Raw genomic sequence first — 17,185 nt, forward strand, 5'->3', positions numbered from 1 at the left:
TTAGTTGCTTTGTTTTGGTTTTTAATTTGTTTCCAATAAGCAAGTCTCCTGCTCATCCCCCACTGGCTGGCAAGAGGGTCCCTAGGAAAGGGAGGCCAGCACCCACTTTGTTTGTTGGAGGCAGAGAATTGGGGGGCCTTCAGGCTTGGAGAGCCCACAGACTCTAACCCCTGGGTGAATGAAGTTCTACATCACCACAGAAGTCCAGCCCTTCTGTGGGGTAGGTTAATTTGATTTAGACACGCCCCCCTGAGAACAATAGAGAAATGCCTTCTTCTGGCACAGTTAGCAGTTTGGGGGTAACCTGATCTCTGGGAGTTGTTAGGAGTTAGGGGAGGTCTCTTCTTGCCCTCGGTGGTTAGAGGCTGTGGGCTGTTAGGGATGGGCTGCGCAGCCCTCAGCCCTCAGGTACATTAGAATTTTCTGGGATTGAGTTGGGGACCCTGGTTAAGAGAATGAAGGATCTACTGAGCCCCACAGCAGCTCATGTTAGAGGGGCCAGTGCTGGCTGGGGCTCCACTGTCCTGCTCAGGAGGTAGTGGTCAGGGGTGCTTCTCTCTCTCTTGGGTCCTGGCCGCCTCCTTGGCTGGAGGTGGGGACTTTCTAGGGGAGCTGCTAGTGCCGGGGTTGGGGGCCTGGGACCCTGACTGAGCATCTATGCTGGCATGCTCCCTCCGGACAAGGTCTTCCAGCTCCTTCTGCAGGGGGCAAAGTTCATATAAGTCAGAGGTTACCATAACATCCTATAGGGCTGGGCTCAGGGTGGGCTGGGGTGGCCTAGCTCCTCACCTTCCATCCGAGGAGGTCAGCAAGGGCCAGGCAGCCTTGGTCACAGTCACCTAGCCAGGCCACATCCCTGCAGTGTGAGCAGGAGGTAGAGAACAGACTGAGGCCTGGCCAGGCTTCTGTCTTCTCTCCCACCTCAGCTTGCCCTTCCCAAGCTCCTTCTGCCCGCCCCCCCCTCCCCCCGGCCCAGACCTCACCTGTAAGCTTTCTTGGAATCAAAATCCATGCCGCCTCCCAAGCCCATCATCATGCCCAGGAAGGGATCTGTCTGTGGGGAGAGAATAGCTAAGAGCACAGCCCTGGAGCCACCAGACCTGCCTGTATTTATTTTCCAGACAGGGTTTCTCTGTGTAGCCCTGGCTGTCCTGGAACTCGCTTTGTAGACCAGGCTGGCCTTGAACTGACAGAGATCTACCTGCCTCTGCCTCCCGAGTGCTGGGATTAAAGGACTGCGCCACCACCGCCCGGCTTATTTTTATTTCTTAAGTGTATGTAGTAAGTATGTGTCTCTGTGTGTGTGGGTGTGAGATCCCCAGGAGCTGGAGTTGGGGTAGTGGGGAGCCTCCCGATATGGGTGCTGGGAGCTGGAGTTGGGGTAGTGGGGAGCCTCCTGATATGGGTGCTGGGAGCTGGAGTTGGGGTAGTGGGGAGCCTCCGGATTCGGGTGCTGGGAGCTGGAGTTGGGCCTCTGGAAGAACAGAGTGTTCTTAACCACTGGGCCACCTCCCCTGTCCAAAACTATCGTGTTTTTTTTTTTTGTTTTGTTTTGTTTTTTTTTTTTTGTTTTTTTTTTTTCTGACAGTGCTGAGGCTTGAACCCAGGGCTCTGTGTATGCCAGGGAAACACTCTGCCACTGAGCTATATCCCCAACCCAAACATATTCTTTTTGAGACAGGGTTTCTCAGTTGGCCTGGAACTCGAAATTGGTGAGACTGTCTGTCCAGTGAGCCCCAGGTATCCACCAATCTTTGCCTCTCCAGTATGAGACTGCAAACGCATGCCACCATGCCTTCTTGTGTCATTTCACGTGTCCTTCTGTCCCCTGTGTCTCCTGTCAGCTGAGATTTGTCACAGACGTGTAATCAGAGTCTGTTTGGGAGGGCGTTATCATTTTACCTGAGCTTTTTTCCAGAGCCTTCCATCCACAGACGCCCCCCCTCCACCCCCCCTCTTTAGTATTGTCAGCAGTTGCTAGTGAGATGGGACATGGTGACATTTAAACTTCTAAGCAGTTGCCAGGTGGTGGCGCACACCTTTAATCCCAGCACTCGGGAGGCAGAGGCATGCAGATCTCTGAGTTTGAGGCCAGCCTGGGCTACAGAGTGAGATCCAGGACAGCCAGGGCTACACAGGGAAAAAAAACAAAACAAAACAAACCACAAACAACAACAACAACAACAAAAAGCTCCTCCAAACAAATAACACAGCCAGGTGTGGTGGCACAGGCCTGTAACCCCAGAATTTGAAAGGCAGAGGCAAGAAGATTAGGGGTTCAAGGCCATCTGTAATTACACAGTGAGCTTGAGAGGACAGGCCACACGAGAGTCTGTCTCACTGTTTTAATAACTACCCCCGGAGTTCACACTGTGTCGCACCACACATCAAGTAGACACACTTAGCATCTCCAGGAGGAGGTGTGTGCTGCATACAGACAATCTACCACTTCATATGAGGGACCAGAGCATCTCCAGGAGGATGTGTGTGCTGCATACAGACAATCTACCACTTCATATGAGGGACCGGAGCATCTCCAGGAGTAGGTGTGTGCTGCATACAGACAATCTACCACTTCATATGAGGGACCGGAGCATCTCCAGGAGGAGGTGTGTGCTGATACAGACAATCTACCACTTCATATGAGGGACCGGAGCATCTCCAGGAGGAGGTGTGTGCTGCTGATACAGACAATCTACCACTTCATATGAGGGACCGGAGCATCTCCAGGAGGATGTGTGTGCTGCATACAGACAATCTACCACTTCGTATGAGGAACTGGAGAGTCCCCAGATTTTGATATGTGAGAAGGTACTAGAATGGTAATGGTGGAGCCCTGTGGCACAGTCAGCCGTACACTGGTCTCCTGGGTCCCAGGAAGCACTTGGGCTTCAGCAGGTTCAAGGTGTGATTCTGTCATTTGCTCAGAGGAATCCAGAGTGGGGCAGAGGCCTGCAGCGTCAGGTTGGCCCAGCACCTGACGCCCATATTCTCCAGCCTGAACTGGCAAGTCTAAAGCACTGATGCTCTCTTACCGATGGGACACACTGAGACCTGTCTCACCCTCCTGCGGGAGGGGTGAAACCCCCCAGTGAGCAGAGAGCGAGGGAAGCTGAGACAGACTCACCTGGCCCGTCTTCTCCTTGTTGATGAGCAGGCGTGGGGTAGATAGTGGTGCCCTGGGGATGGGGAGCTGGATTCAGGATCTGCCTTGTTCCCTGTCCCCAGCCGACCCCCAGTCCCACCCCTCAACCTACTTGCTGATGAGGGAGGCGAAGGGCTGCACTTGCAGGGAGGTGCCCATGATGATGAGGAGGTCCACCTTCGAGAAGTCCTGCAGGGAGTAGCCAGGAGGGACTGGACCCCACTGCTCTGCCTTTGGGCCCCACCTCCCTCCAGCTCACAGCCCACATGGGCCAAGCCCAGGGTGGACACTTACTGACTGCATGCAGGAGAAGAAGCGTGGCGGAAGATTCTCACCGAAGAACACGATATCTGAGGTAGAAACGGACAGGAGAGGAGATATAGGAGACAGCTAGAACAGGCAGCAATCAGCTGAGGCCTGAGGGGGGCAGACAAATACCCACCCTCTGTAGAACAGGAGGGGGTGGGCCACACAGCAGAGGTGACCAGAGGTGGAGTGAGGGGAACAGTGGGGGAGAGGGCCCCAGCTCCAGTCCCCCCACCCCAGGCCCTGAGGCTCACCAGGCTTCACCACACTCTGACATTTTTCGCACTTGGGGGTTGCTTCTGAGAAGATCTTCTCTGGATGGGAAGAGGGAGGGAGGGAGAGGCGTGAGGCCTCCCAAGGCTGGAGCAGCCATCTTCCTTCTGTCCCTCCCCACTGTCAACATAAATGCACCCAGGCAGGTGGCAGACGTGCACGCCACTAAACCTGCTTTTGGGAGAATTCAGGAGGAGGACTGTGAGTTCACGGCCAGCCTTGGCTATACAGCAAGACCATGTCTCAAAAACCAAGAGCTGGGGCAAGGAAGCAACTCAGTGTGTAAACGCATATGCTGCCAAGCCCGAAGACCTGAGTTCGATCCCCAGAACCCACACGCTAAAAGGAGAGAAACAAGTCCTGCAGACTGTCCTCTGACATCCACAGGCATGCTGTGGATGTATACACCCACACACATACACATGCAAACACACAAAGAAGTAAATGTGAAAAGTATTCAAAAACAAAAACAGGAACAACAAAAAGTCAAGAGTAAAGGATGTAGCTCAATGCTGGAACATTATGGGACTTGGGACGTGATTCATCAGTAGAGCCCCTGCCTAGAATCTGACTGTGGGCATGGCTCAGTGGTAGAGCCCCTGCCTAGAATCTCCCAGTGAGGGGCTGGGGTGTGGCTCAGTGGTAGAGCCCCTGCCTAGAATCCCCCAGTGAGGGGCTGGGGTGTGGTTCAGTGGTAGAGCACCTGCCTAGAATCCCCCAGTGAGGGGCTAGAGTGTGGCTCAGTGGTAGAGCCCCTGCCTAGAATTCCCCAGTGAGGGGCTGGGGTGTGACTCAGTGGTAGAGCCCCTGCCTAGAATCCCCCAGTGAGGGGCTGGGGTGTGACTCAGTGGTAGAGCCCCTGCCTAGAATCCCCCAGTGAGGGGCTGGGGTGTGACTCAGTGGTAGAGCCCCTGCCTAGAATCCCCCAGTGAGGGGCTGGGGTGTGGCTCAGTGGTAGAGCACTTGACTTTGCATGTCCAAGCCCCAGCACCACAAAACAAACAGCACACCTCACCACTAAGGGATCTCCGGGTGTCCTTCCGGCTTATTAGAGAAGAGCTCCCTTCTTAGAGGGCTGTCCCCTTCATCTCCAGGCTTCCAGGGGCTGGCTCCAAGTACCACTGCCTACAGCTCGTGAATGAGATGGTAAACACAGGAGCAAATCCACCAGACCCCCATCTGTGGAGTGGGGGTCAAGCCCTTCCACTGGGTCTTGAGGACAGTCCTATTTGCCCTGGGTCAGGAGAGGACATACAGATAGTCGTGGCCCATCTGCGTGTCCGTCCCCCGGCTCCCCCCCCCCCCCCCCGTGGTCTCTGTGACAGACCCTCTAATACTACCCTTAGGGCAGTCACACTCCTTATTGTTCATGGAACAGGGGCTCGAAAGCACATCTGTCACTTGCAGAACTGGAACTCAGCTGCCAGCCGCTCATCTAGCCGCGCACAGAGTGCGGCTTTAACCACCACCATGCAGGGTACTTCTACACAAACACCACGCTGTTCTGCGGGGGTAGATGCAACTCCACAGAGACATAAAGGGGTGATGTCCATTGTCCGGAACCCCCAGCTGTGCACGCTCGGACTGCTCGGACCCTCAGTCTGGGGGCAGCTGGCTGGCATTCTGTCAGAAAGGCCACCTTCCATGGTCCTGCCACAAAGGCCACAGCTGTCCTGATCTCAGGGGACACGAGGGGCTTTGTGAAGTCAGCATAAAGAATACAGCTTCCCCGCACAGCGACAGGGCAGCCTCAGACTCGGCACAATGGCTGCCAGAAGCAGGCTGGGGCCGGCACTGAGGGCGTGGGACTGGCCGTTTCTCTCGGTGCTCTGTCCTTCTGTGGACGGGGACAGTGGCAGTAGTGAGCCCGCCATGTGTGCTCTCACACTAATCTCTGACCGGCACGGCACTCGGCTGCTTCTCTACACATTCCTTCTCTACACATTCCTCTCGCACTGTCTACTATGGGAGTCCGGGCTACATGGAACTTAGAAAATTCACTGTTTTTTCTTATTTTTATATTTGTCATGTAGCCCAGCCTGCCCTGGAACTTGCTATGTAGCCAAGGCTAGCCCTGAACTCCTGCTCCTCCTGCCTCTATCTCCCAAACAATAGATAACAGGCATATACCATGGCTCCTGGTGTGGCACCTACAATTTAAATCAACAAAAATGTAATAAAATTAAAGACCCTGTCTTTAAAAAGAGAAAAGGAAAAGAAAGATTAAAATGTCCTGGGTCAGCAAGGTGGTTCAGAAGGTAAGGTGCCATCTTCTTTTTTTTTTTTTTTGTTTTTCGAGACAGGGTTTCTCTGTGTAGCTTTGTGCCTTTCCTGGAACTCACTTGGTAGCCCAGGCTGGCCTTGAACTCACAGAGATCCGCCTGGCTCTACCTCCTGAGTGCTGGGATTAAAGGCGTGCGCCACTGCCGCCCGGCTAAGGTGCCATCTTCAAGCCTGGTAGCTTGAGTTCAATTCCTGGGACCCACATGGTAGCAGAGAATTGATTCTTTGGTTCACTAGGCTCATTTCTAGTGCTCAGTGGACACCTGGAGCATTGGGCACCAGACTGGACACAGACAGGCCCCCGACAGGCCCCCTCGTTCCAATGCTGTCCTCAGAACACAGCTGTGTTTGCCTTGACGGAAGGACTCTCATGTGAAATGGTGAAACACCTCAGAGGCCACAGAGCCAGTGCTCATGACTTCCGTGGCTCTGTGGCCACTGTGGGTGTGAGTCTAGCGTGGCTGGCCTTGCTCCGTAGTTCAATGTATGACAGCCTGGCAGAGAGGTGGTAAGGGAGCCACGACTCCGTGGGGCTTCCACAGCTACTGGAAAGAGCAAGAGAGCTGAGTGTGGTGGTGCATGCCTGCAATCTCAGCACTAGGGAGACTGAGGCAGAAGTGCAAGTTCAAGGCTAGCCTGGGCTACATAGGGAAACCTAGTCTCAAAGGAAACCAACCAACTCACCGACTAACCAGCAAGAGCTGAAAAAGTGAACAGGACCACACTGGTGCCAAAGCACGTGGTGACCTGGCTATGGAACGGGCAGGAGTGGGAGGTTGGCCTCATTGTGATCCCAGCCTCACCTTTCATCCAGCTCAGCGTGTATTCTTGTCGGCAGCTGGAGCTGACGCAGTGGGAGGTGTAGAAGGTACCGTGGGCCTCCACCAGGTCCTCGGGCTCCAGCCCCGCCACTCGCTCCAGCGTGTCTATGTTCTGGAGCGGGAGACAGAGGGAAGGGCAGGACAGTCAGCCCTCATGGGCTCTGAGGAGCGGGACTGCAGGGGACAAGGGGGGGGAGGATATGTGCCAAGTGCACACTCTTCCAGTGGGCCACCGAAGGGTTAACAGTCAGGGCTACAGGACTGCCCAGGCTCAAATGTCTATGCAGCCAGGCCCACGCCATCATCAGCCCCATGTGACATTATTCTGTAAACCTGGGTCATTGCTTCTATTTTTCAGAGACGTTCTTTTGTTAGAGAGCCACACTTTCCTGCTATTTGCCACAAATTTATTAAAATAACTGTACCTGTGTGGCCCTACCTGCACAGCTTGGACGCAACAGCTCTGGCCAGGCATTAATATAATAAAATGAATCAAGCCAGGAGTGAAGGTGGCTGCTTGAAATCCCTGCACTTGGAGACTGAGGCAGGAGGACTGCTGTAAGTTTAAAGCCAGCTTGGGCTACCCAGCTATTGTCAGGCCAGCCAGGGCTATATGGGAAGACCCTGCCTCAAAAACTGAAATAATAGCGCACACCTTTAATCCCAGCACTGAGGAGGCAGAGGCAGGCGGATCTCTGAGTTCGAGGCCAGCCTAGTCTACAGAGTGAGTTTCAGGACAGGCAGGGCCACACAGAGAAACCCTGTCTCAGAAAAACAACAACAACAACAACAACAACAAAACTGAAATAAACAATAAATAAAGCCAGGCATGGTGGATCATGCCAATAATCCCAGACTGCTACAAGCTTGAGGCTAGCCTAAGCTACACAGTGAGTTCCAGCCTGGGCGACAAGAGTGAGCCGCTTGAAAAACCCCAGTAAAGGGCTGACAAGATGCCTCAGCAGGTGATGGCACCTGCCACCAACCTGCCAACCTGATTCTGACCCCTGGAAACCACATGGTAGAAGGAAATACCTCCCCCAAGTTGTCCTCTGAACTCTACACACACACACTAAATAAATGTAATAATTTTTTTAATTAATAAAAGAATGTCTTATTTATCTCTTTGGGAGGAGTTATGTTTTTTGAGACCCTCCCTCTAGAGTGCTGGGATTACAGGGATTCACCACCACACCCGGCCTCACATCACAGACCCCGCCTCAGAGTTGTAAATGACTCAGTTTAGAGTCCCTCACTCGAGAGTAAGCAACACACATGCAAATGGCTAAACTACCACAGCCTGTATCCGCGGGAGACACGGTTCAGGATCATACCAGAACCTGTATCCGTGGGAAACACGGTTCAGGATCATACCAGAACCTGTATCCGTGGGAAACACGGTTCAGGATCATACCAGAACCTGTATCCGTGGGAAACACGGTTCAGGATCATACCACTGCCTGTATCCGCGGGAGACACGGTTCAGGATCATACCACTGCCTGTATCCGCGGGAGACACGGTTCAGGATCATAGGAGATGCCTGAAACCTCAGACTGGGTTGGCTCCTATCCACACAGACTGTGGCTATGTCCTGATGACCCTGTTGTGAGTTGAAGTTGCCTCAAATACATCTACCCTATTGCACATCACAGCTAAGTGACCCAGGACCTGCCTGGGTAAGTCTGCATGGTTTCCCTTCATGATGACGTGGCAGGACAGCTGCCTCTACCCAATGCCAACAGAGTAAAGCTGGGCTAGTGCAAGTCTGTAACCTCAGCTACAGGCGGAGGTGAGACAGAAGGATGGCAAGTTCAAGGCCTGCCTGGACTCATGGCTCAGCAGTAAAGCATTTGCCTAGAATCCCCCATTGAGGGGCTGGGGTGTGGCTCAGTGGTAGAGCCCCTGCCTAGAATCCCCCATTGAGGGGCTGGGGTGTGGCTCAGTGGTAGAGCCCCTGCCTAGAATCCCCCAGTGAGGGGCTGGGGTGTGGCTCAGTGGTAGAGCACCTACCTGCCTAGAATCCCCCTGTGAGGGGCTGGGGTGTGGCTCAGTGGTAGAGCACCTACCTGCCTAGAATCCCCCATTGAGGGGCTGGGGTGTGGCTCAGTGGTAGAGCACTCCCTCCCCGCCCCCCAGCTCCCCAACCCCCCTTTCCCCATGCATGCATCACTGCACACACCACCCCCACCCCAGACCCTTGGGGGAAAAAAGGAAAAAAGATTAATCTTCAGCTTGTAAAAGGCATGGTGCTGCTGTGTAGTGTGTGTGGAAGGAGCCCAGACAATGGGCTGAGTGGGAAAAGGAGCTTGAAGAGAACCTCTGTGTTGTGAATTTGAACATTCAATTTGAAAGATCTGCAGCCGTCACTGTGGGGACCACAGTGGCTTGAGTGATCACGACAACTGTCGGAATGTGTGAATGGGTTCCTGTGTCCTGAGCTGAAAATAGCAGCACGCAGCTTCAGAGATGCTGCGTTGGCACAACTCAGAAGCAAAGCTGGTGTGTTCCAGAAGGTGGGTCAGTGACTCAAACAGTGACTGAGGAGGAGGAGGAGGAGGAGGAGGAGAAGGAGGGCCGAGTGCTTGAGAGGAAAGACGGCACAGAGTGGGCAGGTGGAACATTCTTTTCCACTGCAAGATATTTTACATAAGTCACTCCAAAATCTATGTGTGGGGGCTGGAGGGATGGCTCAGCAGTTAAGAGTGCTGCTTGTTCTCACAGAAGACCCAGGCTGGGTTCCCAGCACCTACCTACACAGCAGCTCATACCACTGTTATCGCCCTCTCCTGGCCACTGTGGGCACTGCATGCACATGGTACACAGACACACATAAAATAAAAATAAAGCCTCTTAAAAGTGTATGTGTGGGGTCAGAGAGATGGGTCAGCAGATAAAGGTGCTTGCCACCAAGCCTGATGATCTGAGTTCTACCCTTGGAACCCATGTGACGGAAGGAGAGAGTTGACTTCAAGTTGTCCTGGGACCTCCAAACTTTTTATGTGGCATGTCTGCACATGTGTGTGCATACTTGGAAACACACACACACACACACACACACACACACACACACACCAACTAAATTAAAGCTTAAAAAATACTGCAGGTAGCGGGGCGGTGGTGGTGCATGCCTTTAATCCCAGCACTCAGGAGACAGAGCCAGGCGGATCTCTGTGAGTTTGAGGCCAGCCTGGGCTACAGAGTGAGTTCCAGGAAAGGCACCAAAGCTACACAGAGAAACCCTGTCTCGAAAAATTAAATAAATAAATAAATAAATAAATAAATAAATAAATAAATAAATAAATAAATAAATAAAACCTGCAGGTAGTTCTCAGATACCTGCACATTTCACACTGAGCCCGCCTGTGCTGGCCTTCTGGTGAAATCTGAACATGCCAGCACTCAGATACCTGCACATTTCACACTGAGCACGCCTCTGCTGGCCTTCTGGTGAAATCTGAACATGCCAGCACTCAGATACCTGCACATTTCACACTGAGCACGCCTCTGCTGGCCTTCTGGTGAAATCTGAACATGCCAGCACTCAGGGCACTTGGCAGCCACTCCCAGCTGGCTTTGTTGGCGGCCTCAGGTTTTCACTCTGTCTGCGGAGTCAATACCCGTATGCTGCTTCTCCAGCTATTGCCTCTCTGCTCAGCCCAGGGTCCATGTCCAACTGCCCCCGACCCTCTATGTAGCTCTCTCCCAGGGTCTCAAGGCAGAATGCCATCTCCCCGACATCTCCCTTCCAACAGTCTCAGGAAAGCACAGGAGGTACTCAGACGTGGAACACCCAGCATCCAGGCTTCATCTTCCAAAGAGATGCCTAGTCTTCCTGCTGTTCTTCCTCAATGGCCCTCACCAAAGGTCCATCTCCCATCCACTTTGGCTGGATAAACATGGCAGCTTCCTGTCTGCTCTCTGCGGCTCCATGGCCGTGTCCCCACACACACCCATAGTGAGCTCTGCCTGAAGATTCCTTCCCGCCCAGTTCTCAGGGCTTTGCTTCAATGCCACCCTCTGGGTGAGGCTTCCATGCCTACCCTGTGCACACCACCATCCGCTCACACAGACCCGACTGGTCTCCTGTGTAACTTCAGAGGCCTGGTTCCATCTGACACACAAGGTCTGTGACTCGCCCCGCCTTCATATGTCACACATATGAGAATATCAGCACCAGGAGTGCAGGGGGTTGCTCTACTCACGCTGGCAGTGCTCAGCACTGGGTGGACATCTGCTGTCACCTAAGCTAGTAAACAACCACATGCAGGGAGGGTGGGCTTTAAGGAGGCTGTCAGCATCAGGCCTGGGCCTCGTTCTGTGAATGGGGTTGAGTCAGGAGTGTCCTGGCCTTGGGCAGCACCTGAGGGTTGAGCTGTCCCTTCCCCAACTAGGGCCTCCAGCCATCTGGCCCCAAAAGAATTCATCCTCCCCCTGGTGGCCATTTCTGACTTTGCAGGTACCTCATCGGGTTGCTTGAAGAAAACAATACCTATTTGTATTCAAGCGTTAACTCTTCTGTAAGATTTGGAGTTCTGTTTTTCCTTTTTGATTTTTTTTGGCGGGGGCGGGGGGAAGGTTTGGCTCTGGAGCAAATTTGAATTCACTATGTAGCCTAGGCTGGCCTTGAACTCATGATGTTGGGCTTGAACTCAGCATGCCAAGTGCTGGAATTACAGGTGTGTGCTACCATGCTCAGCCAGCTTGTGTTCTGAGGTGTAATTTATAGCACACATGTAGACTGCCGCAGAGCAGTCTGAACGCCAACACATGGACGAGACAGAGGTAGAGGCACACACTTTTTTTTTTTCTCCTGGCTACCAGCTGCTTGAGCACCCTTCCGAATACTCCGGTGTGAACACAGTGTCCTGTTAGCCACTGTGTTCAAGGCCAGGCTCGGAACTATGCAAGTCATAAAAAGCACACCTTTTTTTTGCACCAGTTAGAAAACTGTCCCAGTTTGCTGACTTGGGTTGGCTGTGGTATGGATGGTGTCCCCTCAGACAGAGTCCTTTTGTAGTATGCATGGGGTGACCTGATGGGAATATACTGTCACCTCACAATAGACTTCAGAGAGCCTGAAGCTGTTTTGGCTTTTTTTATTATTGAAAATTTCTTTTTAAAAATTCTTTTATGTATTAGTTTATATTTTAATAAATTAATTGACTGATCAATTAATTTAGAGATGAGGCCTCACATCCCGAAGGCTGGCCTCAAACTCACTTTGTAGCCAAGGATGACCTTGAATTTCTGCTCCTTCTGTTTCCACTTCCATAAGCACCAACTTGCCCAGTTTCTGGCCCATTTTTATAAAGGGGAAACAGGCTAGGAGGATTGGCTCACTGAAGATCACTCACTACAGTGAGCTACACCCTGGTCGCTGGCCCTGTGCCTGCCTGTGTCATCCCCAGCTCTGACTGGGGCTCCAAGACCCATCCAGCCTACGCCCCAGCCCCGGCCCCCCGGGCCCCCCCCCCTCCCCCCCCCCCCCGGTCCCCCTACCTGCGTGTAGCAGCGCAGCAGCAGTCCTTTCTCCTTCAGCAGGCGGATGAAGTAGTGGCAGATGGTTGGCTGGAGGAGAATAACAAGGCTGATGGCCATGGCCACGGGCCGTCCCATGGGCCAGGGACGACGCCAATCACACGCCCATCCTATCCCATGGCCCCATCCTTGCCCAGTGAGGATGAGCATGGCATTCTTCCTGTCACCGATGCGGAGACCATCCGAAGGCACGGCGGTGGCTTGCTGGCATTACCAATCGGTTAACTGCACAGTTAGGTTCATAGCCAGGCTCCGGCCTCAGCCCCTTCTGAGACTCTCAGCAGCTTTGTCTTACAGGTGGGAAAATTGAGGCTCAGAGCCACTAAGTAAAGAGGTGAGGGCCAAGAGGGAGGCCAGGCTGGGCAGGCCGGCAATCCATTCCTCCTCCTTTCCTTTAATTTCCTAAAATTGTTTAGTATTTATTTAGTTTGTTTTTTGTTTGTTTTTAAAGACAGGTGTTTTGTTTTGTTTTGTATAGGCTTGGCTGTCCCAGAACCAGCTCTGCAGACCAGGCTGCCCTCGAACTCATAGAGATCTGCCTGCCTCTGTCTCCCGAGTGCTGGGAATAAAGGCGTGCGCCGCCGCCACCACCTGGCCCGGGGATCTAAAAACAATGATTTATCTCTCTCATGTGCATTGATTGGCGTTTTGCCTGCATGTGCAGGAAGGTGTTGGACTTTCTGGAACTGGAGTTCCAGACAGCTGTAAATTGCTATGTGGGTGCTCCAGGCCACCAAGTGCTTGGACTAAGGGTGTGCACCACCACACCAGGCCTTCCTCTCTTTTACAAAATATTTAACATTTTTAGTTACTGTGTGTGTGGGTGGGTCTGTGTGGGTATACGCATGTGAGTTCCAGTGCCCACTGAGGGTATCGGATTCCCTGGAGCTGGAGTTACAGTCCCCTCACATGGGTGTTGGTTCTCTACAAGAGCACTATGTGCTCTTAAACATATCTCTCCATCTCTCCCACCTTTTTAATTTTTTCATCTTTTTTTTTTTTCTTTTACTTTTGAGACAAGGTCTATGTAGTCTATCTAGGCTGACCTTGCATTTGAAAGTTTCCCATCTCTGCCTCCCAAATGCAATAGTTACGGGCATGCACTACCACATCTGCCCAGAATTTATGGCCCCCCCAAACAGTATTTATTTATGTACATATTTATATGGGAGGGGTGCACTTGCCACAGTGCATATGTGCAAGTCCAAGAATAACATGTGGCAGTCAGTTCTCTCCTTCAGTCATGTCGGTCCCGGGGATTGAACTCAGGTCGTCAGGTTTGGTGGCAAGCACCTTTACCCAGTGAGCCATCCTGCTCGTTCCAGAGCCTGGATTCTTAATAATCATGCAACGCTGGTCTGAAGGGCCTATAAGGATCCTCCTTCCCATGTCTGCTCATCCCAATCTCCCCTGCAGAAAAAGACCTCACCTTGAACTGCCCGGGGTAGAGCTCCTTGGCAAGGGCAAAGAAGGGTTCTGGATGTTTCTGTAGGAGAGAGAACCAGAGGGCCACACACCAGGTAAGATAAGGCCTGGAGGTGGGAACTCCCTCCCTCATCTAGCTGTGTACCTTGAAGTAACTGATCTCAAAGATGGCTTCCGGGTAAGGAAGGCGGTACTTCTCCAGGTTTGCATAGAGGCCAGTGGATGGGGAGCGGAAGTCAGGGATACCCGCAGCTAGGGAGGAGCACTCAGTTAGAGGTTCTAGCCCCATATATGCACACACCCTCCCAGGGCTCCCACACCCCAGGAGTGGCTGGAAGGAGGGGCACTTACATGTGGAGATTCCGGCTCCCACCAAACAGATGACCCTGCGACCTGGAGGAGAGAGTTCCTATCATGTGATAGGGTTCTCCTCCCACTCGTAGTGCAGGTGGGGAGGACAGTGCTGGCAAGCCCACATTCCGGGTGAGGGAACACAGCCAACCAGAAGGGACAGCAGAGGAGAGGAGGACAGTAGGGTGAAGTCTTGGGAGAGCGCTACAGCCAGCCCAGCAACGCAGAGCTGGCTGGTTTGAGTTCCAGTCTGAGAACTTTGAAAATCAACCCAAACCAAACCCTGGTGACAGCTTACCTTCAGGACACAATAGTGCATGACTTAAAAATTATTTTTAAATAGTTTTCTTATTTTGAGACAAAGTCTCATTATGTAGCCCTGACTGGCCTAGCACTGGCTATGTAGCCCAGGCTGGCCTTGAATTTGCAGAGATTTGCCTGCCTCTGCCTCCCAAATGCTGGGATTAAAACTGTGTGCCATCAAAGCTGGCTTTAAATCTCTCTCTCTGTTTTTAAAATCTGAGCTAAGGAGGCAGCATGTCGGTGCACACCTGCAGTCCCAGCACCGGGGAAGCAGAGGCAGGCAGATCTGTGTGAGATCCTGGTTTACACAGTGAGTTCCAGCCAGCCAGGGCCAGGAAGGGAGACCCTGTCTCAAGTACAAGACCAACAACAGGAAGAGGAGGGCTGCACAGAAGGCTGAGGTTGGGAGCACGTGCTGCTTTCCCAGAGGACCTGCACCCGCTAACTCCAGCTCCATGGCAGCCACCACCTCTGGCCTTTGAGGGCACCTGTACACATACCTCTTGGGTGATGGGGCTATGGTGTGTGCCAGCGCTCCTGGTGTTATTTTCTTTGGTTTTGAGACAGTGTCTCCCTATCTAGCCAGGTAGTCTGGAATCCTGAGCCTCCTGCTTCAGCCTCCCAGGATGATAGGCTTCACCTTCAGATGACCCATTCCAGCATGTTCCACTCTTTCCTTCACCACACTGCTGTGCTCACACGGAAGCCACCAGTGAGTCTGCCCCTTGGAGTCAGCTGCACTCAATAACCTCTTTTTCGTTTGTTTGCTTTTGGTTTTTGGACAGGATCTCATGTATTTCAGGCAAGCTTTAAATTCACTGTGCAGCCAAGGATGACCGTGAACTTCTGATTCTCCTGCTTCCATCTCCAAGTGCTGGGATTACAGGCACGCACCACCATGCCCAAAGACAGGGTCTCACTATGAGCCTGGCTGTCCTTGAACACAGTGACCTACCTGCCTCTGCCTCCTGAGCATTAGGATGAAAGATGCATGCCACCATGTCTGGCCATGCCCCGTTTCTGTATGCGGTGTAGGGGATTGAACCTGGGGGTCTGTGCATGCTAAACAAGCACTCTACAAACTGAGCCACATCTCTACTTCTTCAGACCCATGGTTTGTATTCTTTTTTTGTTTTGGTTTTCAAGTGAGATTTTCACTGTATAGCCCTGACTGTCCTGGAACTCACTCTGTAGACCAGGCTGGCCTCAAACTCACAGAGATCCGCCTGCCTCTACCTCTCAAGTGCTGGGATTAAAGGGGTGCACCACCACCACCACCACCACCACCCCCTGGCTGGTTTGTATTCTTATGAGGGTTTTGCTCCCAGTTTTTAATAGTTCTTAGAAAAGTAGATGGCAATGGTTGTGCATGCCTTTAACCCCAGCACTTGGGAGACAGAGGCAGGTAGATCTCTGTGAGTTCAAGGGCGGCCTGGTCTATAGAGTGAGTTCCAGGACAGCCAGGGCTGTTACACAGAGAAACCCTGACTGGAAAAACAAAGAAAAAAAAAGGAAAAGAAGATGGCATGATATGGTCGAATCCATTCACAAGCACATAGCTGGCCAGAAATAGCCTTGTTGCTGCCTCAGCTGCTGGCTGGCAGGCCGCCCAGCGACACAGAGCCCTGGCATCTGTCTGTCAGCTGATGGACAGACACAAGTGTGGTGTCCCATGAATTGGGCACCCCTGGGGCGTTCTGTTTAAGGGACAACAAGTGTGAACAGAGGTCAAAGTCTGCCACAGGAGCTGGTGAGATGGCTCAAAAGGTAAAGGCACTTGTTTGCTGCAGGCCTGAGTTTGATTCTGAGAAACGTCATGGTGGAAAGAGAACTCCTGAACACTGTCCTCTGCCAAGCACACACATGCACCTACACTAATACACACACCACACACATGTACACATACACTTATAATGTTTAAACTGGGCATGGTGGCACACGCCTTTAATCTCAGCACTTGGGAGACAGAGCCAGGTGGATCTCTGTGAGTTTGAGGACAGCCTGGTCTACAGAGTGAGTTCCAGGGCAGCCAGGGCTACACAGAGAAACCTTGTCTCTAAAAACAACAAAACAAAACAAAACAAAAAATATTTACCAAAAAAAAAAAAAAAAAAAAAAAAAGCCACAGCCTAAGCCTAGTCACAGCTTTTTTAGGATGTCACTGGCCCTGGTCTGGTTGGAGGTCATGGGCACTGAGACTGGGGATGCACACATTCTAGATTCAAGGGGCCTGATACTCCTGTGTGTGGTAACACATGTCTGTAATACCAAAACTTGGGAGACTGAGATAATCCTGTGTTAAAGCTAGCCACAGCTTTAGAGCAAACCCTTGCTTCAAGGGCCCTGGTATCAAGTCCTGACTGTGCCACTTGCCAGATGTTCACACCAAGTCACAACCTTTCTGTGCCTCAGTTTCCTCTTCAGTTCAGCTTACTTCTAGAAAGACCTCCTGGCTCTTCTGAGATAATCAGTACAAGGATGCTTGTGAAGTCCTTAGCCCAGAGCCTGGCACACAGCCAAACTGAGCTACATCTGGTTAATCACTATTTATCCTAAGTCCCTCTCCCTACAGGCCAGTGACGCTAAGACCTGAATGGAAGAAGATGGAAGGACAAACGGCCCCCCTGGCCACTGCTGGAGTTCTCTCTGCAGGCGGCTGCCCAGCCTGTGGCAAGAGAGGGAGGCCCAGCCGCCAAGCCTGGCTGCCAAGGAGGGGGACGAGCAGCTGGGCGAAGGGGA

At 52.4% G+C, this 17,185-nt stretch overlaps 1 protein-coding gene across 3 annotated transcripts in view; it reads right to left on the bottom strand.

The window, feature by feature from the left end:
• Sirt2 (sirtuin 2) overlaps nt 1-17,185 on the bottom strand; it is a 24,530-nt gene continuing 7,345 nt past the window's right edge. For all 3 annotated transcript variants that reach the window (XM_059276633.1, XM_059276647.1, XM_059276639.1), the window contains 12 exons: nt 14,144-14,185; nt 13,938-14,044; nt 13,797-13,853; nt 12,329-12,397; nt 6,811-6,940; nt 3,706-3,765; nt 3,440-3,495; nt 3,258-3,334; nt 3,128-3,179; nt 984-1,054; nt 790-856; nt 1-698 (listed from right to left, as the gene is read on the bottom strand). In XM_059276633.1, the coding sequence (XP_059132616.1) occupies nt 543-698; nt 790-856; nt 984-1,054; nt 3,128-3,179; nt 3,258-3,334; nt 3,440-3,495; nt 3,706-3,765; nt 6,811-6,940; nt 12,329-12,397; nt 13,797-13,853; nt 13,938-14,044; nt 14,144-14,185 (944 nt within the window). In that variant the 3' untranslated portion in view covers nt 1-542. The remainder of the gene's footprint in view (nt 699-789; nt 857-983; nt 1,055-3,127; nt 3,180-3,257; nt 3,335-3,439; nt 3,496-3,705; nt 3,766-6,810; nt 6,941-12,328; nt 12,398-13,796; nt 13,854-13,937; nt 14,045-14,143; nt 14,186-17,185) is intronic.

This window comes from Peromyscus eremicus, chromosome 1 (genome assembly GCF_949786415.1).
Source record: "Peromyscus eremicus chromosome 1, PerEre_H2_v1, whole genome shotgun sequence".
NCBI lineage: Eukaryota > Metazoa > Chordata > Mammalia > Rodentia > Cricetidae > Peromyscus > Peromyscus eremicus.